At 38.1% G+C, this 24,930-nt stretch overlaps 1 protein-coding gene across 1 annotated transcript in view; it reads right to left on the minus strand.

The window, feature by feature from the left end:
* Nucleotides 1–24,930, minus strand: part of LOC750751 (orofacial cleft 1 candidate gene 1 protein) — a 76,796-nt gene that overhangs the window by 9,935 nt on the left and 41,931 nt on the right. The window contains exon 5 of the mRNA XM_016954880.2: nucleotides 3,827–3,913. Within this exon, the coding sequence (XP_016810369.2) occupies nucleotides 3,827–3,913 (87 nt within the window). The remainder of the gene's footprint in view (nucleotides 1–3,826; nucleotides 3,914–24,930) is intronic.

Raw genomic sequence — 24,930 nt, forward strand, 5'->3', positions numbered from 1 at the left:
AGCCCAGAAGTCTGAGACCAGCCTGAACACCACAGCAAGACCCCGTCTCTACAAAAAATGCAAAATTTAGCCAGGCATGGTAGCGTGTGCCGTAGTCCCAGCTACTCAGGAGACTGAGGTGGGAGGATCACTTGAGGTTGGGAGATGGAGGTTGCAGTGAGCTGAGATCATGCCACTGCAACTCCAGCCTGTAAAAAAACAAACAAAAACACCTCAACCAAAGTGAAGATAGATGGGTGCAAGCAAGACTTTTGGGGTGTTCCCAAAATTCTGCCACACGAAATGCTGTGAACTGCAGCTTGCTTCAGACTGCCCCTCTCTGGGACCCTCCCAGCAGCTCTGATGTTATGTGTCTGCGTAACCTCTAACTTCATGCCACAGAGAAAGTGGAAAGATTGCTAATTAGCACTGGTTGACCCCTAAATGGAGTAACGGTGCAGGTGTGAGTACCAAGCAAAAAGAAAAAGAGGACATTATGAATTGCAGACTCAAGGCTGAGGACTCATCTTATCAGGGGGCACTGAGCTGAGCTCTCTTTCTGCGTACCCGCATCTTCTTGTTTCTTCTGTTCTCCTATTACAACTCTGAAAGATATTGTCATACGATTGAGATGTTTCATGTTTTGCCACCACTTGGACAATGGGACTGAATCTCAAAACTGGCCAATAAAAGGCTTTTGGTCAATAGCTGTGTTTTTACACTGAAGGAATTCACAGTGGAAGCCATTATCAGAAGAAACCCCAAGTGACTGTGAATACTTGATCCCACCTCAAATATGTCATTTTTTTTTTTTGAGACAGAGTCTCACTCTGTTTCCCAGGCTGAAGTGCAATGGTGCAATCTCAGCTCACTACAACCTCTGCCTCCTGGGTTCAAGTGATTCTCCTGTCTCAGCCTCCCAAGTAGCTGGGATTACAAGTGCATGCCACCATGCCCAGCTAGTTTTATATTTTTAGTAGAGATGGGTTTCACCATGTTGTCCAGGCTGGTCTCGAATTCTTGACTTCGGGTGATCCATCCGCCTCGGCCTCCCATAGTGCTGGGATTACAGGTGTAAGCTACCATACCTAGCCAAATAAGTCCTCTTTTTAAAAATGTAGTATAATATTACTATATTATTATATTATATATTACTTATATATTACAAGTGACAATATATAATAGAGAATTATGTTATATATTATATATATTTATATATTATATTTTATATATTTATTTTTATATATATTATAATATTTCTGGAAATAGGGCCCTTTAAGTGGATTTACAAAAACTAATTTCCACTGGTGAAACTGGACAATTTAAAGCCAATCTATCATGACAGTAGTTTATAGAGAGTCAGATATGATCCAGGGAAAGTTAGCACATCACAAAACACCCTTGTCAGAGAGCAATTACTTATTTTCCCCAAAAATATTTTCAAATATCTGATGTGAACTTGTTATCTTTGATAATGGAATGTTAGAAAATGGAGCTCACTGTATGATGAATATCAGACTAATCTTGACAGATCTAGTATCTGGTCACATGAAGTTTATGGGTTAATATAAAAGTGCAGGACTCTACATTATTCATTGGATTTTGGGCAAATATGTATCACATACATATTATGTGTGAGACACTAAGTGCTGAATATACAGCAACCAATGAATAAGACGCATAGAATTCCTTCCCTCATAGAGTTTCCATTATATTTTCTTTTCTTGATACCATAAGCAGAGTAGGGCTTAGCTATTAGGAATGGGCCTTTGGTTCATGGAAACACCCTAGAAGGTGGCAGAAATATAGAGGAGACTGATCTTTCACCAGTCACATTTGGCCCATTGCATCTCATTTATATCATGTGAATACACAGGGTTCCAGGGTAACAAAACATAACTTATAGAAAATCTAGGAGAATGGAGAAAGCCTGTTTTTCAACCATGAGTTCCTAAGCCATAGCATGAGAAACAAAGAGCCTGGACAGATGAAATGAAGATACATAAATCCTTACCTATTTTGAGAGAAAAAGAAATCTAAAGGCCAGGTATGGTGGTTTACCCCCTGTAATCCCAGCACTTTAAGAGGCCGAGACAGGTAGATTGCTTGAGCCCGGGAGTTTGAGACCAGCCTGGGCAACATGGTGAAACTCCATCTCAACTAAAAAAATAATAATAATAAACAAAAAATTAGCTGGGTGTAGTGGTGCACATCTGTAGTCACAGCTACTCGGGAGGCTGAAGTGGGACAATCACCCGAGCCCAGGAAGTTGAGGCAGCAGGGAGCCGTGATCATGTCACTGCACTCCAACCTGGGTAAAGGGAGTGAGATCCTGTCTCAAAATAAATCTAAAAACTGTTTCCAATATATATAAAATGCACCTTGTAGTTAAGAAGGAACTTCAGAAAGAAGAGGGAAAAAACACTGAGGAAGAAATGAGGGGAAATAATGAAAGCAGAAGAGATGAAAGAGCGGGAAGACAATTAGAAGGAAGTGGAGGAAATAAACAATCGCGAAGGAGCTCATTAGAAACGAGACTCAGTAGAAAGGTGGAAGCCACAGCTGGCAAGAGGGCCAGCCCCCATCTCCCGCAGCACACACCAGCACAGAGCTGGCTGCGGGTAAATACACAGAAAGAGCTTCCTGCTCTGAAACAGGGGACCCCATGTTAGCTGTGGGAGTCTGACAATAACAACTGACTAGGGAAGGGGAAAAGGTGACCAGCAATATTTCATAAAACTTACCTGTCTGTAGTTAGAACCATTCCTTATTCATTGAACACAACTTATTAAGTCACCTTTCCCAAATTAGGGAGTCCTTGCATTCTAAACATTCCACCAAATATAACTATATATTGTGATTCCTAAGAAATTTAAAAGACTTCAGTGGTAATTCAATCAACACCCCTCCCCAGAAATCACTAGAATTGTCTCTTACCCTCCAAGTGTGTTTGGGTAAATAGAAGGTTGAACTTTTCCAGCCTCACATCCACCCTGGCTTTTGAGCTACCAGTGAAAACTGACTCTGAGACTAAGTCCTTGTCTTATCTTGCACATAGGTCTTTTGATAATATCTGTGGATTCTGCATCTCTTAAAAATAGGTTATTGAGAGCTACTTTATAAAATAACCTTTGCACTATGCTTGAGTCCTTTTTGTGAGAATTTACCCTAGTCTTTTATTAAAAGGTGCAGACTCAATGTCTGGCACCCACTGGTGGGATATGATCTGGACTGCAGCTGATTCTAAGTAACATTTGTCATTGTCAATATCTCATCAATAACCTTTATAAAAACCCTATTTTGTAAACTATAAAATATGCATAATATTATGCACTTGAGCAATTTTGAATTATTACTTTAGAACCGCAACTAGTATTCGAGATTATAGAAGAGGAAATTGTTATCATGTCACTTCCCCTTCGTAATTCTCAAAAGTTAGGTGGTGGTTCCATGAATTCAAGGAAAGAAATTCAGTCATCACAGGATATGGAAATCTCACATGCTAGATGCAACTTGTTGAAGAATGCTCATTTTAAATTCAAAAAGCAGAGATACATTTGAAGGTGATGACGCTCCTCAGACACATACACGGGCCTTATGATGGCATCAAACTGCTCACAGTAGCATCAGATGAAAGCACGTCGCTGCTTCTTCCATCTGACCAGCCCACTGTCCTTGATGAAAAATTACCTTCGCTGCCCATCATGTTGTTAGTGGTTAAAACTTACCATTTAAATTGTAAGCTGCAAAATCTAAATGGAACTGCATGTGTGATCTTTGTCACCTCATTTTCATGAATGGAAAAGAATATTCTGACACAAAAATTACATACTTAATTCTAGCTCACCTTCTCTGCTGACCTCCGTCGCACACTGCCTTGGGTTTATTTCCTCATCCATCAGTGGGTCAAAGTAATTTCTGCCGTATTCATTTCCTGTGGAAAGTACATGAGGTAAGGGTCAGTGATTATTAGAAGCACATGAACCAAAATGTTAATTTTGAAATCGACACCAGCAAAGAAGGACCATTTTAGCTCTTTTATAAGCTTAACTTTTTTACAAGTCTTCCAGGCCTCCCTTTTTTGTAATTATCATCTTGCAAAAGGTCAGAAAAGGTAATTCAAGAAACAAGTTCATGCTATCTTTCTGTTGCTAAAAAGTTAATGAGAAAATTATCAAATGTAGACTTTAGAATAATAAAAAAAAATTTAAGCCAAACTATTTTTAGGATATACTCATGACATGGAAATAGTTGGATTATAATGATGTGTAGAACTCACTGATGATTATATTTACTTACTTATATTTTACTAAGTGTATCATGTTGTTGCGTCCAGAATTCCACAGGCAATTTTACTATCTTAATTATGACAAACTACAGCAGAATGTACATGTTGCTAGTTGGGTGAAAAGAAAGAAAGAGAGAAAGAAAGGGAGAGAGGGAGGGAGAAAAGTAGGAAGGAAGGAAAAGAAAAAAGACAGGCTTGCTTATAGATCTTTCTTATGTCAACTTCAGTGACATGAAGGGAAGATACAAATGACTTAGCCAGAAATCTATCCCACACGCATCAACAATCTCAACACCAGTAACCAAAATTTCTCACATCACGTCTCCCACTTACTCTGTCCTTATCTTCATGACCAAACTGTAGCATGAGGTATAACTTTGTAATAGAGGAAAAGATCTGCTATTAATTTTCCAAATCTAGTTGCATACTTCCTGCAGACTGAAATGTATATGTCTGTGGCTAGTAATTTGCATTCAGCAAAATGAACCCTACTCTGACGATAATTCAAGTTGCCTCAAACATTGCAAAAGAAATAAAGCCTTGTAGAATGAAAACCACTTTGAAAGTATCGTTTGCCGGGAAGGGTTAATACATATCAGGTATACTGTGATATTCTTTAGTATATTTGTTTTAGGATCAAAAGTAATCCAAACAGCAGCTCCTTTTCCAAGGCTAAATGAAATTTTGATGTGAACCTAGGTTTAATTTCTATTTCTAGGCTGACACATTTTTGTGGCGGTCTCTGTTCTATCAATGCAGCAAGTACAAAAACTGAAAATCTGCTTTACCTTGAGGTCTCAATAAGCAAAAAATAAATGAGTTTCATTTTTGTTACTTTATTTGTCAACAACTACTAGGCTGATATGAATCTTGGCGGTATGTAATCAAAGTCTTATGTACTGCAATAACACCATTCTTCCTCATTCACTGTAATTGTTTTTTCTTTTTCTCTACCACAAAGCACTGTGATACTCTAACTATGCCCTTCCATATGCTGGTAAAATAATTCACCTATATTAGCACAAGCATGGTAGCATAGTCCTTATATTGTCAATCAACTACTGGTACCCATAGTCTGGAAGCTTCTCCAATCCAATACAAAACTCAAATTATTTGTCTTCTATAACTGACTAGTAAATGTTAGCAAGATAATCAAAACCTTGGAGGGTGAAAAAAGTTAAGTCATATTTAACGAAAAGTCTACAGTAGTGTATTTAGTTTTTAGGTTCTCAAACCATTTGCTTCCCTGTTGTCAGTGGAGAAGTTGGGGTCTTGTCCAGCTGCACATGAATCAGGCCTGCACCCTCCTGGGAGCCTTCCAGACCACCATTTCCCTTCAGAGTTTGATGCCTCCACACACAACTGGAAGCAGGGCCCTTTAAGGTCTATACAGATTGTTCCTTCTGCGTTTCATGTGGGTTGATGTACACGTATTAAGTTACAAATACCACTCCTGGAGGGATTCATTTTGGGTTTCCCATTCTGGGATCCCATGTACAGCATTTTACAAGGAAAGAATTCTGAGGTCACTTGAGCAAAGAGACAGCTTTGACACTCTTAGTTCTGAAGTCCTTTAAACATCCCCAAGTTCTATACTGTAATACAAATCTATAATTTATGTATTTTTATAATTTAAATGCATTTTATATTAATTTTACATTCTGTTAAGCATCGTTTTACAAATACAGTTTATACTCAATTATTGTCTGTCTTCCCCACTAAAATATAACCTCTGTGAATGCAAAGACATTCTCTCTTAGCTCACTGCAGCACCCACAGTGCCTAGAATATTACCTGGCTTATAGTATGATCTGAATTCCTTAGTTAAATAAACTTCTCTTGGAAACCTATTGTAATACCCGAATCCTTTCATTGGTTAGCTGTTCTTTCTTGATTAATTAACCTTTCATCACCTTTTATTCCTATTTTTTCTCTATTCCCCCATCCCATCTCTCCTCCCCATCATCACCACCTACCCCCACACTTTTATTTTTAATTGAGTGCCTTCTAGGAACTGAGCACTGTCTGAATTTTAAAAACCAACACAACAACAACAACAACAACAACAACAAGAAAACTATGACCCCTGCCTTCAGAGCAGAGGAGAGGAAAGAAGCTAAACATATACAATCCAGTATGATTTAAAGAATGGAATTCTGGTTGAGAATATCAGAGAAGCATCTACCCCATATTGGGGGTGTCAAAGAAGACTTCTTGGAGGAATGGCTACTGGAAATAAGTTTTTGGAAAGGTGATTAGGAATTAGCCAGTCAGAAATACAGGGGAAAGAAATTTTTGACATCTAGGCAAAGGAGAAAAGACTCAAGGGCATAAAGTCATGGGAAGCACAATTTGTTGGTAGATGTTCCTCAACTTTTCTTGGCCTCCTAAAGCTACAATTTAATAAAGCGAATAAGGGAACCCAAACTTCTTCACTAGCCCCTAAATCAATGTTAACTAATGCTTTTGCTGAAATTCTTAGTGCACTGTTGTACAGTGTCACCTTCCGATGTTTCATATTCATTCATTCACTCAACCAATACTTACTGAGTGCTTATTATGGGACTATAGCAGTAAAATGAAATACCCCAAAATCCTTCTCCTCACAGAGCTTACATTCTGTGAGTGGAAGAATAAGCACAATAAATATGTATATTTTATAGTTTATTAGATAGTGAAAAGTGATGAGAAAAAATAGTGCCAGGTAAGGATGGTCAGACCCCCAGGAAGGGGTGGGGGCTGCATCTCTTGCCTCTACCTTTGTTTCAAACAAGGATGCCACTTAGGATTAAGCCACTATGCTTTCAAGACAATTGAGAAAGTAAAGCTATAATGTATTTATTATTATTTTCATAAGCTATTCTTCTAATTGCTTGCATAACATAAATCAGCCTATGAATCAAATAAAAACACTCTCAAATATTAAAATGATTGTTTCTTTCTATTGCTAGTCCTTGAATTAATAAACCAATAATTTAAACACAGCAGGTAGAATTTAGAAGAGTAAACATATGGAACCTGTTATAAATTTAGAAACAATGGACTCCATCATAACAGTAGCTCCTTTTGCTGCCTTTCATTGGGTGGGATCAGGATTTAATAAAGTAGGAGAGTCTTAAGGATATGGTGTATATTACCAGAAGGTAGATTGCTAATAGAATCAATTCCTAAAATGTCCTAATCATTCAGAGTATGCTTTTGGATATATCTAAAATCATCTCACAGGAAAATTAACAGACCCACTGAGAAATTCAAAGTAGGGCATTTAGCAATATAAATACGATAGATTTTAATATGGCTGATATTTAACTCCTTGTAATATTCAGATGAATATATGCCAATCCCATGTGTGTGTGTATACACATATATATGTTGAAGTATGGTTCTACACTGAAGCAATCCGATGTGATATATAAACCAATCAATCAGTAAATTGGTCCTGTCAATACTCTTGATACTCCATTTTTGCTTCCAACTTCCCAGTATTAGCTGTTTAATGTCTAGAATCGCATTAGTTAATTCATTTCTCGTGCTATCTTTTATTGAACTAGGAGAGGAAAACACACGCACTTGCCTTCTGCCCTTCCACACGTATCAGGTTTTCCTATCATTTAACTCAGAGCAGCACAGAACATAATCAGGGCTTTTACTTAAATTACACTGTACATGAACTTTGGTCAGGAAACCCTCTAGTGTGCACCCATGCAGTTCCTTGGGGGCTATAAGAGTGAGAATGAAATTGCCCACCAGAGGAAGGTTAGTAACAATCATCGAAGTGCCTTGACTCAACGAAGCAATCACTTCCTTTCAAATCAGCTACATTAGCTAGAGAGGAAGAAAAACCTAATGCATTTGTGTGTTTCTCGGGAGTTTTTTTTTTTTTTTTGGTCCCATTCTTGTTCTTTTCCTGTAAATCCACCTGCTTCAGCTCAGCTTTTCCTCACCGATAACTGTGTTTTCTGTAATATACTATAAACTAAATAACTAAACAATTTGTATTTTATGATTACAACCATACACCAAAATTTTACCACAGAGGACATTCTCCTGAATAGTATTCTTTTTAAAGCCATGAAGCCTGGAAAAATAAAATTAAGTTTGATTCCTATGAACTTTATAAATAATTTTGGGAAAACGTCATATTTTTCCCACTTTGAAAATCCAATACAAGTATCTCTAGCTTAAAGGTCCATAGGGCCAGAAAGTCTACATAAATATAAAAACATAAGTAGAAATCAGGGGACTACACTAGAATATAGAAGAATAGGGACAATGTCAAATCTAAACACACTGCACCATACTAAATTCCAAATACTATTTTTATAAAGTTGATTTACAAATATTTTGTAAATAAAAGGCAACTAAAAATACAAGAATATTTCTTAATGATAAAAAATAGTTATCCTAAACTAAGGCCTCATTGTACTAAATATCAAAACAAAGCAATGACAACAAAAAACAACCAAAAAAATAGCTTTTTTTTTTTTTTAACTTTAAGTTCCAGGATACATGTCCAGAACATGCAGGTTTGTTACATAGATATCTGAGTGTCATTTGGTTTCCTGCACTTACCAATCACCTAGGTTTTAAGCCCCACATGCATTAGCTATTTCTCCTGATGTTCTCCCTAGCCTCACCCCGCCCTCGACAGGCCCTGGTGTGTGATGTTCCCCCCCTCTGTCCATAGGTTCTCATTGTTAAACTCCCACTTATGAGTGAGAACATGCAGTGTTCGGTTATCTGTTTCTGCATTAGTTTGCTGAAAATGATGGCTTCCAGTTTCATCCTTGTCCCTGCAAAGGACATGATCTCATTCCTTTTTGTGGCTGCACAGCATTCCATGGTGTACATGTACATTTTCTTTATCCAGTCTCAAAAAAATTAGTACAATGAAGACTTAGTTTAAGATAACTAACTCTTAAATATCAAAACAAAACAACAGCCAAAAAACAACCAAAAAACCAGTTATGTTAAACTGTCTTCACTTTACTAAATATCAAACACAACAACACAGAACAACCAAACAAATAAAAAACCAGTCACAAAAACGCAAACTGTGACTTGGATATCCATCATGAATCTGATTATCTAACATTCTCCTAGAAATCTTGGCCAAAGCATAACTGGGGAAAAATAAGGAAAATATGTGCCAAAGTTATTGAAAAAATTCTATGTTGCATACACATTATTTGATGGCAATATGATTTCATGCCATGAAAACAAGAGATTTGACTTAAAATCTTAAGGAACAGAGAAGATGTTATTCAAATAAGAATAACATCTTGGTAAATAACCATATAATCATAAAGAATCATTAACTTTTCTAAATACCAACCATAGCCACTTTGAAGATATAATGATAACAAATCAAAACCTTTTATAAAGCTCCAGATAATATTCAATAATTAATTAATTAATATTAGACTTTCATAGGCATCTATAGGTGGTCATCAAGATTATTAATCTTACTCAGAATCCCAAACTGAAAGGCATACGAGTAACAACATAATTAAAAACAGAAATTCAGAGATAGAAGAAAAATTTATACCATTTTTCTTTTTTTAATTTTTCTTTCTTTTTAATTTTTGAGACAGAGTCGCATTCTGTCACCCAGGTTTGAATGCAGTGCCACCATCATAGCTCACTGCAGCCTTGAGCCTCAAACTCCTGGGCTTAAGCAATCCCCTTGCCTCAGCCACCTAAGTAGCTGGGACCACAGTCATGCACCAACATGCCCAGCTAACTTTTTTATTCTTTGTAGAGGGAGAAATCTTGCCATGTTGCCCAGGCTTGTCTCAAACTCCTGGACTCAAGTGATCCTCTCACCTCAGCCTCCCAAGGTGCTGGGATTACAGACATGCGCCACTGTGTATGGCCGTCTTCTTCTTCTTTATAGAAAGGCTAATATGTGAAAATTGGTCAGCTGCTAACAGAATATTCAAGAACTGGTACCATGTTGGACAAATTAGCTTTCTCAACTGCTTGTTCTTCCTTCCTTCCCAAATCTTGTGGGTATTTGATATATCGGTGATTTGAAAATCTAAATTGGATAACAGTTGAAGTTTGCTAACAAGTTCTAATTAATTGAGCCATATTCTTTCTTCCCTTAAGGCCCTCCCTCACAGTAAATTATGAGGCACTTTGACTTGCAAACCACTGGAGTGCTGTGGAGTGGCTAACCGCTGCCAGGCTTTATCCCACAGTACCCCAAGGCATTCATGCATCGTTTGCTCACTGGACCTAGAATCCTCAAGGAGCTGAAGCGTGTCCCTAACTTCTAAACAGGAAGATGCTTCCAGTACGTAAGTAATTGCAGTAATTCAAAGGCTAAGTATAAGTACATTGTTTTTCCTCATATTTAAAAGTTCCCCAAAAGTCATATCAAAGTAGGGTTTCTTTCCTGCTAGTTTGAAGCTTGACAACATTACCTTACATGTAAATAAGTTAATGTGTACAGTTTGGAAAGTTGCCTTTCAAATTATGAAGTACCTGATCTTAGACATCAATCACCCCTCCAATCTTTCCAATTTTGCCTTCATTCATTTAACAATTCATGTCCTTCATGGATCTAAGATTACTTATATGTATGTATTGTATTTAAGGGCTCATTCTGGTAATAGTGTCTTTCATCACACTGAAACATACTTCAATACGAAAAAATCAATATAATGGATTATTGGGTTTAGTTTAAACAAAATAATCTTTTTTCTAAAAAATCTTGTAACTTATAGACAAAATCTATCTCGTGAAGCAAAGGATTCAGGACTTCCCATTTTTTTTTCTTTTTATATTGGGTTTTTGGTCAATTATTCTGATAAAAGCTAAGGAAAGCTTATTTTCTTGTTAATTTTTTTAACTTGATTTAAATTTTTAAAGCAACTTGCTGAAGGTCCAAGAAAGCTTATTTCCTATTAAATTGTTTTTGACAGCAAACACAAAGTGTCCAAAAGAAATTCTAAATGAAATTATTTGGAGATTAAAGACTAATCTAAATTATGCTAAAAGCATAAAATACTAAGCATAGAAAACATATGCCGAAAGCATAAAACACTAAGATCATGAGAAATTTTTCTAGTAAAATTTTTCTTATACTAAAATTGCAACTATTCACTTTGGGAGGCTGAGGAGGGTGTATTACCTGATGTCAGGAGTTCAAGACCAGCCTGGCCAACATGGCGAAACTCCATCTCTACTAAAAATACAAAAATCAGCCAGGCATCATGGTGCATGCCTGTAGTCCCAGGTACCTGGGAGGCTGAGGCGAGAGAATGGCTTGAACCTGGGAGGTGGAGGTTGCAGTCAGCCGAGATAGTGCCACTGCACTCCAGCCTGGGCGACAGAGCAAGACTCAAAAAAATAAAAAAAGACTCAAAAAAATAAAATAAAAATAAAAGTGGAACTATTGAATTCCAGCTAAAATGGTGGCCAAATGAAATTTGAAATTTATATGGAATTTAATTGATATAGTGAAACTTCATATTCTCGTAGCAAAAAAAAAGTCCTTTTGAAATTTTTATGTACTATTTAAGCAGAGGTAGGTACAATTTGGTAATCTGACCAACTGCTTAGACACTGACTGCATCATTAATGGAAAACTGAAGTCTTTCCCAGTTTTTTTTTTTAACTACGTAGCGATGTTTATATTAAGAAAGTCATTGGACCCCTAAAAAATCACCTATATCATCTCCAGTTTTACCATTTCTATGACTCTAAGATTCTTAAGCATCCTTTTTACTATCATATAGATTCTTGTGCTCACATTTTTATTTTAAAGGCATATAAATTTCAATGACATATAAACCCACTGGTTTAAATGTATGAATCCGTCTGTCATCAATGAACTGGAATAGTAATGTCTCTGGATGTTAAAATAATTCTTACAAAGATTATTTCTTCAATGACCTATGGCAGATTTTATAAAACATTGTTTGCAAAATCATACATTGGAGGTTTCATTAACGTGGATTTGAAGCGACAATATAAAAATAACTATGCTTAAGAGTTAAGCGTCACCACTGGCATCAATTTTAGCATTAACAGAAACAGAAAAGACAACACAAACAGATATTCTGCTAATTTCCTGGGCAAATCTGTCTGATTACCTGGGGGTAGTCAGTTCCTCTGAGGAAAAAAAAAAAAAGTTTTTTCTTATTCTGCTGACGTTTCCAAAACTCAAATGTTTCATTAAAATGCTCCTTCTCCAACTGGATAAACATTGTCCTGGAACTCTGCTGTTCCATTTTTTTGTTTGTTTGTTTCTGGTTTTGTTTTTGTTGTTGTTTTAAAAAAAAGAGGAAAGGAAACAAACTTATTTTTATAAACTGACCAAATATTTCATACATCTAATATCTATATAAAATATTTCTGTATTTCAGTAAAAAGGATGCTTTCCTGAGGATTTATTTTTAGCCTTCCAAATCAATGAAAGAGATTCAAATCACTTAGGACCCCAATGGTTTCTGAAGACACAAATCCAGGTCAGTTCAATAAACCTAAAGAAAATGATTTTCCTATATATTTTCTTTTTCTTAATAATTGTTTAAATGTCTCAAAGCAAAAAAAAAATTATAAATGGTCTATCAATTTTATTTAGCACTTGTTTTCCATCTTAAGGGAAAAACAGCTATAAATGAGAACAATGTAAACAGTTTTATACAATATCACTTCTAAAATAATCTAGGCTACGTGCACTACTGGGAAAAACAATTCTCATCACATATTTGCTCAGACAATTTGAATTATGCACTTAACACAAGTGCTTATGTTGTTTTTATTACAAATTTTTGTACATGTGTATTTCTAATGGCCATAGTGGTCTCAAGGTAAATTTAAGGTCACAGTTATTACCCTAATCCAGGATTTCTCTACCACTATGGATCCCTATCCTTTATTCTAACTACCTCTCATCTCTTCCAGAAAGATCTAAGTCCTGAGATCACATATGCTCAGAACTCATTCCTCTCCACATCTCTGGAATGTCTGCCATTTTCCTTCCCTACTCTCAGCCTTCAGCATTGCTGCCTGCTGTCAAGGATTTTATGCTGACCATGATGCTCTTCAAACCACGAGCGTCTCCACATCAATCATGAAACAACTGGTGGCACCTCCAGTCCACAAAGCCACATGGACGTCATCCTGTCAGTGCCAGAGCTGCTGCTGGGGTCACCTCCATTGACTACTGTCGTCTCTAACACTGATTCTTGCTGGTGCCCATTGCAGGCCATGCCACATTCTCTCCAATATCTTCCTGGTTCTGATCAAAACTTGCACTCACACCTCTGTCCATCCGATGTTCCATCAGCAATGCTAAGTGAAGGGGTCCGGTATATGTCTTCTTCCAGCTCCTACCCACCACATGCTGCTCCTCCATGTTACACAGAGGCCCCCTACAACTGATGGAGATCTCAGTTTTTACTTCAAGCCCCTCCCACTAACTCCCAAGAATAAACGTCTGAGGATTAGACCCCAGGACAATACAATTGGCAAACATTGTACTGTAATCAAAATTACCTTTCCTCTCTGGCCCTGAGATATTGGCATGAGATCAAGCTTGTGTGCCTGACTGTCTCTTTCCTTAGAATTAGTCTCTTCCCAGGAGGCATCTTAGTCTTTCTTAAAATGAAAATGCAACAAATCAACTAGTCGAATGGTGGCGAAAGACAGCTTAGTGAAGTTTGAATTTAATATGAAATTTCACTAATATAGTACAGCTTCTTATTATAATGGCCAAAAAGTATTTTTTTAATTTCACCCAATATTTAAAGGGAACTAATTTTAAAAAAGAAAGCATTTTTGGGGTCCAACTGCTAAGATATTGACCACATCATTGATGTATCAGAAAACCTAAATTTCTGTCTCAGTTTTTTCATTGCAAGGCTGTGTTCATTTTAGGCCACTTTAATCCACAAATCCTCAGATATGCTCAGTCCTAAACTGAACATGGCTTAACTTAACTAAACTGAAATCCCAATTATACTATTATGGTATATCTACACACACACACACACACACACATACACACACACACACACTATTTTGGCCATATATCTACAAATATTCATCGAATAAAAGAAACGCTATTTATAAAACATATAAAATAGATGTAAAAATTGTATATGAGCACATAATATATGTGTTTGAGAGTGCCAGATGAATCTGAATTGATCAACTGTAATTTTTTTTTGGTAGGGGGATGGAGTGTCTCTCTATCACTCAGGCTGGGGTACAGTCGTGCAATCTCAACTCACTGCAACCTCCGCCTCCCAGGTTCAAGCAATTCTCCTACCTCAGCCTACCGAGTAGCTGGGATTACAGGCGTGCACCACCACACCCAGCTAATTTTTGTATTTTTAGTAGAGATGGGGTTTCGTCATGTTGGCCTGGCTGGTGTTGAACTCCTGACCTCCAGTGATCCAACCACCTCGGCCTCCCAAAGTGTTAGGATTACAGGCTTGAGCTACTGTGCCCAGCCTGGTCAACTGTAATCTAAACACAATAACATCTTGTTTGATTGCTCTTCACTTTATTGTGCTTTGCAGATAATGCGTTTTTCACAAATTGAAGGGTTTTGGCAACCGTGGATCAAGCAACTCTATCAATGCCATTGTTCCAACAGCACGTGTTCACTTCAAGTCTCTGTGTCACATTTTGGTAATTCTCTCAATATTTCAACCTTTTTCGTTACATTGTCTGTTATGGTGATCTGTGATCAGTGATAGTTGACATTACTATTATAATTGTCTTGCAGCACCATAAACCATGCCCATATAAGGCAGCAAGCTTAATAGATAAATGTGTGTGTTCTGACTGCTCCACTGACCAGCTATTCTCTTTATCCCCTATCTTTCTCCCTCTACTCAGGCCCCTATTCCCTGAAACACAACAATATAGAAACTAAACCAATTAATAACCCTACATTGGCCTCTACGTGTTCAAGTGAAAGAAAGGGTCATACATCTCTCACTTTATTCAAAAGCTAGAAATGATTAAACTTAGTGAGGAAGGCATGTCGAAAGGTGAGACAGACGGAAAGCTAAGAGTCTTGCACCCACCCAACCACCACATTGCAAATGCAAAGGAAAAGCTCTTCACAGAAATTAAAAGTGCTACTCCAGTGAGCACATTAATTATAAGAAAGCAAAATAGCTTTGCTAATATGGAGAAAGTTCTAGTGGTGTGGATAGAAGATGGAATCAGCCACAATATTCCCTTAAACCGAAGCCTAATCCAGAGCAAGACCCTAACTTTCTTCAATTCTGTGAAGACTGAGAGAGGTGAGAAAACTGCAGAAGAAAAAAATGAAGCTAGCAGAGGTTGGCTCATGAGGTTTAAAGAAAGAAGCCATTTCCATAACAGAAAAGTGCAAGGCGAAGCAGCAAGTGCTGATGCAGAAGCTACAGCAAGTTATCCAGAAGATCTAGCTAAGATCATTGATGAAGGTGGCTATGTGAAACAATAGATTTTCCATGTGGATGAAATAGCCTTCTGTTGGAAGAAGATGCCATCTAGAACTTTCACAGCTAGAGAGAAGTCAGTGCCTGTCTTCAAAGCTTCAAAGAACAGTTGGACTCGCTTATTAGGGGCTAATGCAGCTGATCACCTTAAGTTGAAGCCGATACTATGTACCATTCTGAAAATCCTAGGGCCCTTAGGAATTACACTACATCTGTCTGTGCTCCATAAATGGAACAAGAAAGCCTGGATGACAGCACATCTGTTAACAGCTTGTTTTACTGAATATATTAAGCCCGCTGTTGAGACCCACTGCTCAGAAAAAGAGATTTTTTTCATAATATTACTTCTCATTGACAGTGCACCTGGTCCCCAAGAGCTCCTGATAGAGAAGCACAAGGAGATGAATGTTGTTTTCATGCTTGCTAACAGAACATCCATTCTGCAGTCCATGGATAAAGGAGTAGTAGTTTCGACTTTCAAATCTTATTATTTCAGAAATACATTTCATAAAGGTAAGCATCCCATAGGTAGAAATTCCTCTGTTGGATCTAGGCAAAGGAAATTAAAAACTTTCTAGAAAGGATTCACAATTATAGTTGTCATTAAGAACATTTGTGATTCATGGGAGGAGGTCAAAATATCAACATTAACAGGAGTTTGGAAGAAATTGATTCTGACCCCCCTGGGTAACTCTGAGGGGTTCAAGAATTCTGTGGAGGAATTAACTGCAGATGTGGTAGAAATAGCAAGAGAACTAGAGTTAGAAGTAGAGGCTGAAACAGACAGAAGTGCAGCAATCTCCTGATAAAATTTGAATGGATAAGAAGTTGCTTTTTACGAATGATCAAATAAGGTGGTTTTTTAAGATGGAGTCTTCTCCTGGTGATGAAGCTGTGAACATTGTTTGAAATGATGACAAAGGATTTAGAATATTACATAAACTTCGCTGGCAAAGCAGCTGCAGAGTTTGAGAGGATTGACTCCAATTTTGAAAGTTCTACTGTGGGTGAAAGGCTATCCAACAGCATCGCATGCTACGGAGAAATCTTTTGTGAAAGGAAGAGTCAATTGCTGTGGCAAACTTCATTCTTGTATTATTTTAAGATTTTTCCACAGCCACCCCAACTTCAGCAACCACCACTGACCAGTCAGCAGCCATCAACATCTAGCTTTGCTCCACCAGCAAAGATTATGACCTCACTGAAGGCTCAGAGGATTGTTGCAATTTTTAGCAGCGAAGTATTTTTTTAATTAGGGTGCATACATATTTTTGAACATAATGCTATTGCACACTTTATAGACTACAGTAAAGTGTAAACATAACTTTTATATGCACTGGGAAACCAATACATTTACATGACTCACTGTTTTGTGATATTCATGTTATTGTGGTGGTCTAGAACTAGATCCGCAATATCTCCAAGGTATGCCTGTAGTTGTCCTCAATGCAACTCTGCTGACATAATATATTTCATAAACATAGAAATCCTTTATGTCTTTTCTGTTTTCTTTTATATTTCTCATACCTGGCATAGTGCCTGAAAAATAGAAAATGTTCAGTAAATATGCTTTTCAACGAATGAGGAGGAAGAAATGGAGAGACATAAAGCATTTTTGATGTTTTACATATCTAACTTCTGATCAAAATGTGGAATAAATTACTTTATGCCCAACTAATCATGCATATACCACTTCTGTTTTCATTGATGTTGTACTGACATTATTAGCAAGAGGTGGCAGTCAGTAAATAATCCAAGCCATATCAACCATAGGAACATTTATCAGATTTTTGTTTGGCTTATCTGTCTTTGCTGTCTTGCATCCATTTCCCCTCCTTAATGGCATCACAATTTCCTAGTTTCATTGTGTACAGTCTCAATGGCCCAGTAACTCCAGATTCCTCTTTCCAACTACAGAAGCCAAGGAGGACTTGACAGAACCTACTTCTCCTACCCTGTGATAGAGCCAGGAGGCAAGCAAGTGGCCTATGCATGGCCAATCAAATGATCTCCCTCTAAGACTTTGAATTTTGGATAAGTGAAGCAAGGATGGAAAGAACGCTTGGCATTTACTCATCACAGTGGTTAAGAGCTGTATCAAAACCAGACTGCTCCTGCTATGGGACAGTTACTGTGTTTCCAACTTCCTGTACCCGTAGGCATCTCAGTTTTTGCCCATTTCCACTATTGAATCTCAGAGCTCATGAAATCCTTCTGCTTGAATTAGTAAGAGATGATTTCTGTTGTTTACCACCAAGGAGCTCTAAGTGGTACATGTTCACACCAGCATCATAGCAGCCAGTCTGCATCCTTGGAAGATGCCACCGTGTGACGTCTAGCAAGAGTACAGAAACAACCGTAATACACAACTCCCAGGAGGAAAGAGGGAAAAGTAGGGTTGTATTCTTCAATATTGTCAATTCTGCTTTCTAAAGTTAAGTATAGCTATGCCTGGCTTAAACAATAATGTATACAATTAATCACATTTGTTTCTTTTCCACTTAGTTTTGAAATAACCTCAGTGAAAGTTAGAAATTGAAAAGGAAAAGCTTCCTAAGTGCAATTTCAAAAATTCACCATGAGGCTGGGCATGGTGGTTCACGCCTGTAATCCGAACACTTTGGGAGGCTGAGGCGGGCGGATCTTCTGAGGTGAGGAGTTCAAGATCAGCCTGGCCAACATGGTGAAACCCCGTCTCTACTAAAAATACAAAACTTAGCGAGGCATGGTGGTGGGTTCCTGTAATCCCAGCTACTCAGGAGGCTGAGGCAGGAGAATCACTTGAACCCAGGAGGCAGAGGTTGCAGTGAGCTGAGATCGCACCACTGCACTCCAGCCTGTGCGACAAGAGTGAGACTCCATCTCAAAAACAAACAAACAAACAAAAACTCACCATGAGTTTAACTGTTCCACTATTCACGTCTATAATTATTTTTCTTCCTATCTAGTATCTTCCTATAGCCCCTTCTCACATCTGTCCCACGTTACATTTTACTGCCATTTAGAATTTAGCCCAGGAGTTGGAGGCCAGCCTAGGCAACATAGGCAACGTAGTGAGACTCTGTTTCTATAAAAAATACATATAAAACATAAAAAATAGAACTCAGGTATTAACTCTATTTTTAGTACCACCATATTATATATTCGGAATAGTAAAGGTTCTCTTTCCCCCTACCCGGGTTAGGAACCAAAACAAACTCTCCCTGTGAAGTCCTAAGCAGTTGTGGCTTCTCTACACATCTCTTTTCAATTATGATAATTCTGGATGTGCTGTTATCATCTAGCAAATCATCTTCAGGCAGGGTGTAGCGGGCAGTGAGCACTGACGATGAGGTGAGACAGTGCAATCAGGGAAGCAGTGTGCACACAACAAACACCAGTTCTGGGCAAGATGGAGCAAAGGAAGTGCAGCCCAGCAAAGGACACGAACAGACACCTCTGAAAAGAAGGCATGCATGCAGCCAACAGGCATAGGAAAAAAATCTCAATATCACTGATCATTAGAGAAATGCAAATCAAAACCACAATGAGATGCCATCTCACACCAGTCAGAAAGGCTATTACTAAAAAGTCAGAAAAAAAATAACAGATGCTGGCGAGTTTGTGGAGAAAAGGGAATACTTACGCACTGTTGGTGGGAGGGTAAATTAGGTCAACCACTGTGGAAAACAGTATGGCAATGCCTCAAAGAGCTAAAAGCAGAACTGCCATTTGACCCAGCAATCCCATTATTCGGTATATACACAGAAGAATATAAATCATTCTACCATAAAGACACACGCACGCGAAAATTCACTGTAGCACTACTCACAATAGCGAAGACATGGAATCAACCAAAATGCCCATCAGTGACAGATTGGATAAAGAAAATGTGGTTCATATACACCATGGAATGCTATGCAGTTGTAAAAAAGAATGATGTCATGTCTTTTGCAGGAACATGGATGGAGCTGGAGGCTATTATCCATAGCAAACTAACACAGCAACAGCAAACTAAATACTGCATGTTCTCACATGTAAGTGGGAGCCAAATGGTAAGAACTTACAAACACAAAGAAGAAAACAACAGACACTGCTGTCTATTTGAGGGTGGAGGGTGGGAGGAGGGAGAGGAGCAAAAAAGGTAACTATTGGATACTGGGCTTAATACCTGGGTGATGAATTAATACCTGGGTAATGAAATAATCTGTACAACAAACTCCTGTGATGTATGTTTAGCTATGTAACAAACCTTCACATGTACCCCCAAACCTAAAATAAGTGTTAAAAAGTTGTATGACTTTTAAAAATCCTTCTAATAAATCTTTGCATTCATACTTAAAAAAAATTACATATATGCAAATTCCTCTGGGAATGTACAGCATGGGGTGTTTAACGTTTTTGCTAATTGTCTGCTTAACGAATGAAAGGCCAGTGGGAATTGAAACAAAAGTCTGATGCAGAGCCTCGCGGACTTTCATCAGAAGTGGGGGAGCAAAGGCAGAGCAGGCCAGGAGGGGATACGGCAACAGTGAGAAGGAAGGACTGAGAGTTCAGTTCTGTTCTATTGTTTTCCATTTGCACCTTGCAAAAATGACTGTTACTGGCCGGGCATGGTGGCTCACGTCTGTTACTCCTGGCCCCAAGCAATCTTCCTGGAGCCAGGAGTTTGAGGCCAGCCTGGCCAACATGGGGAAACCCCATCTCTACTGAAAATACAAAAATTAGCCAGGTGTAGTGGCATTCACTTGTAGTCCCAGCTACTTGGGAGGCTGAGGCATGAGAATTGCTTGAACCCGCGGGGTGGAGGCTGCAGTGAGCTGAGATAGCGCCACCGCACTCTAGCCTGGCCAACAGGGGAAGCTAAACTCTGTCTCAAAAAAAAAAAAAAAAAAAAGGCTGATACCAACTTACAGTGTCAGCTCTGCTGCCCATTGTCATTTTCCCTGGAGAACATTTAGATGAATAAGTTTCTAAGGACGCCTTAACACTGGAGTCTCCAGGTGGGATCTGAGGGTATACGAAGCCCTTCCCAATGATCTCGAAATCACAGCAGTTGGTAGTTGCCTATTTTGGCTATTCCTGAAGATCAGTGTGTCCTTACTTTAATTACTTTTCTACTACACTAAGAGACTCAATCTATCATAAACTTTAAGTCTTTTTTATAAAGATTTGGTTCTAGAAAATCCCTCTCCTAGACATTTGCTTCATAATTTAAATTGCTATTTGGCAAATAATTTTTCATTTCCTTGAGGGAATTTGAATAAAGTCATGTTGGAATTCTGCCATTACATACAATGCATTTCTTTAAAAAGCATCTTAAAGGAAGAAATGTATTGATATTTACTTACCAGATGATAATTTGTGCTGATTCTAATATTATTGTGGGGAAAATATGTAACTACTCTATTTTCTCTAAGTAACCACATTGGCAGTTAATATAAATGTTCTTTTAAAAACTGTATTAACAAGAAACACCGTGTTCTATGGTATCTAGTAGTTTCTACATGCACGTATTTCAAATATTCTTCTTTGTTCACAGACCATAAAATTGCATGTATCATTTGCAATTGAATTTTTTCAGAAGTCCCCTCAAAGGGAATAGGGAAAGGTAAAAATGCATTGAATAATTTTTTTAAGTTGGCTTTATTCCAGAATACAGAGAATATAACTCCTGCCTCTGTCAGTAACCGGCTGGATTTGTAAGGATGATAAATCATTCTTGGATTTTGCATCCAAAGTTCCTTTTCTTTGGTTTCTTCCTCTCTGCTTTACTTTTGGCTTATAAATTTGGATCCTCCCATCTTCCAAAACCAAACTGACGATCACTTGTGAAAATAACTACCTTCATGCCTAGTCTTTCCTAACACACAGGGACTAAATCTATAATAGTATGCCTATACAGCACTTGAAATGGGACTAACTCACATTGAGGTTTGCTGTCAGTGTAATGATTCACACTGTGTTTGTGTTTAAACAAAAAAGGGAAAATATTTCAGTTTTACATTGGTTTTAAGTTGAAATGATAATATTTTAGAGATATTGGTTTAAATAAAATATATTATTAGAATTAATTGAGCTTTTTTAAAAATCTTGTTACAGTAGCTATCAGAAATTGTATTTATTTATTTTTTTACTTAGAGATGGGGTCTTGCTCTGTAGCTTAGGCTGGAGTGCAGTGACATGATCATAGCTCACTGCAGCCTCTGACTTCCTGGGCTTAAGTGATCCTCCCACCTCATCCTACTGAGTAGCTGGAATTACAGGTACATGCCACCACCCCTGACTAATTTTTTTTTTTTTTTTTTGTAGAGATGGGGTCTCACTTTGTTGCCCAGGCTGATCTCAAACTTCTGGCTTCAAGTGATCCTCCAGCCTCAGCTTCCTAAAGGGAGAAAAATTTAAATTATGTATGTGGCTCTCTTTACTTTCTCTTAGATAGTACTTGCCTGTAACATGTACTTAACATCCTAAGACACAGATGACATCCTTCTTATGACCTCACTTTTCTCTCTCTCTCCAACACCTGATGTATCGTAAGTGTAATTATTAACCATGCCTCATTTTATTGAGTTTCAAACAGCTAAGTCATCAAGTAGTACTTCACTTCTAAACTGAATATCAATCTAAAAACCTAAAAAATTGAGATTTTTCACAAAGGCTTCCCAGTCTTTTTTTTGCCCCCGGGGAATAAGAATTCTTATTGAAGAAGTCTGAATATGTCTGCTAAATATGAATTTGTAAAGAAGGGCTGCTCCATCCTCCATTTGGGCTCAAGGACACATTATTACTTCCAGGATCTAACTGTGAAATACTCTAGCTCAATAACAAGACCATTTCTGTCAAGGGAACCAAAGATTCCCTTGCTCTGCCCCTGGACAGGTGATATTTGCCTGCCCCTGGACTGATGACACCAGAAGTTGATCTTCAGAGTCAAGAGTTCACTGAGAGGCCAAATGGATGCCGAGGAACTCTAACCCTCCCTTCCTGTTCCTGTGCATTCATCTTCTTTCCTGCATCTTCTCTGCTAATCTATGGATTTGCTGACCTCGCATGTCTGGCCAAGCTCTAGAGTTTCCTTTCTGATTACATCATACAACCACACTAGATGTCATGCTGACATTCCTTCACAATGCCCTGTGCTTTTATCAGGTGACATCACCCCTAACCAAAAGAGAGACATACAGCAGAGGAGTAAAATGCATATACCGCAGAGCCAAACAAGCCCTCCTTTAAATCTCTCATCATACCATGCATTGTATGCTTTACCTTAGTCAAGCTACAACCTTGATTTCCTCATCTATAGGATGAGGATAATAATAAAATGTACTTTGGGTAGGGCCTGCTAGTTGACCCCAATATACATTCTCTTCTTTAATAATAGAAACCAGCCGGGTGCGGTGGCTCACGCCTATAATCCCAGCACTTTGGGAGGCCAAGGCGGGGGAATCACTTGAGGTCAGGAGTTCGAGACCAGCCTGGCCAACATGGAGAAACCCCATCTCTACTAAAAATACAAAAATTAGCCAGGTGAGGTGGTAGGCACCTGTAATCCCAGCTACTTGGGAGGCTGAGGCAGGAGAACCACTTGAACCCAGGAGGCAGAGGTTGCAGTGAGCCGAGATCATGCCATTGCACACCAGCCTGGGCTATAGAGCAAGATTCCATCTCAAATAATAATAATAATAATAATAATAATAATAATAATAATAATAGAAACCTTCCACCTTCACCTTGGAACTTTGCTACCAGCTAAGGCCTTCATTTCCCAGCCTCTCTTGCAGCTCCATGTGGCAAAAGGCATACAAACAGAAATGGCATATCTAACTCTCTCTCTGGCAAAAGGCATAGAAACAGAAATGGCATATCTAACTACCTGTATGTGGCCTTTTTCTTTTCTGCAAGTGCCTGAAATATAGAAGTGATATCTAGTCATCTTGGACCATGCAGATGAGAACAACAGCTTAGGGATTATAAAATAATAAAATGGAAAGAAGACAAGAAATAACCAAAATCAGAGCTGAACTGAGGGAGACTGAGACACAAGAAACCATTCAAAAGATCAACGAATCCAGGAGCTGGTTTTTTGGAAACATCAATAAAATAGCTAGAATGCTAGCTAGGCTAATAAAGAATAAAAGAGAGAAAATCCAAATAAACACAATCCAAAACAAGAAGGATATTATCACAGACCCCACAGAAATACAAACCATCAGAGAATGTTATGAACACCTCTATGCATATAAACTAGAAAATCTAGAAGAAACAGATAAATTCCTGGACTCCGAAGACTGAACCAGCAAGAAATTAAATCCCTGACTAGACCAATAAAGAACTCTGAAATTCAATCAGTTATAAATAGCCTACCAACCAAGAAAAGCCCAGGACCAGATGGATTCACAACTGAGTTCTACCAGATGTACAAAGAAGAGCTGGTACCATTCCTACTGAAGGTACTTCAAAAAAAAAAAAAAAGAAAAGAAAAAAAAAAGAGGAAGAGGGAATCCTCCCCTAACTCATTCTGTGAGTCCAGCATCATTCTGCTACTAAAACCTGGCAGAAGCATAACAACAACAAAAAAACTTCAGGCCCATATTCTTGATGAACATAGATGCAAAAATCCCCAGCAAAATATTGGAGAATTGAATCTAGCAGCACATCAAAAACCTTATCCAACACAATCAAGTAGGCTTTATACCTGGGATGCAAGGTTGGTTCAACATATATAAATCAAAACATGTGACTCATCACATAAACAGAACTAAAGACAAAAGCTATATGATTATCTCAATAGATGAAGAAAAGGCTTTTAGTAAAATTCAACACGCCTTCATGTTAAAAACTCTCAATAAACTAGGTGTTGAAGGAATATACCTCAAAATAATAAGAGCCATCTATGACTAACCTACAGCCAACATCATACCAAGGGCAAAAGCTGGAAGCATTCCCTTTGAAAACTGGAACAAGATAAGGATGCCCTCTCTCACCACTCCTATTCAACATAGTATTGGAAGTCCTGACCAGAGCAAACAGGCAAGAGAAAGAAAGAAAGGGCATCCAAATAGGAAGAGAGGAAGTCAAACTATCCCTGTCTACAGATGACATGATCCTATAACTAGAAAACCCCATGGTCTCAGCCCAAAAGCTCCTTAAACTGATAAAACAACTTCAGCAAAGTCTCAGGATACAAAATCAATGTGCAAAAACCACTAGTACCCCTATATACCAATA

The sequence above is a fragment of the Pan troglodytes genome, chromosome 5, assembly GCF_028858775.2.
Source record: "Pan troglodytes isolate AG18354 chromosome 5, NHGRI_mPanTro3-v2.0_pri, whole genome shotgun sequence".
NCBI lineage: Eukaryota > Metazoa > Chordata > Mammalia > Primates > Hominidae > Pan > Pan troglodytes.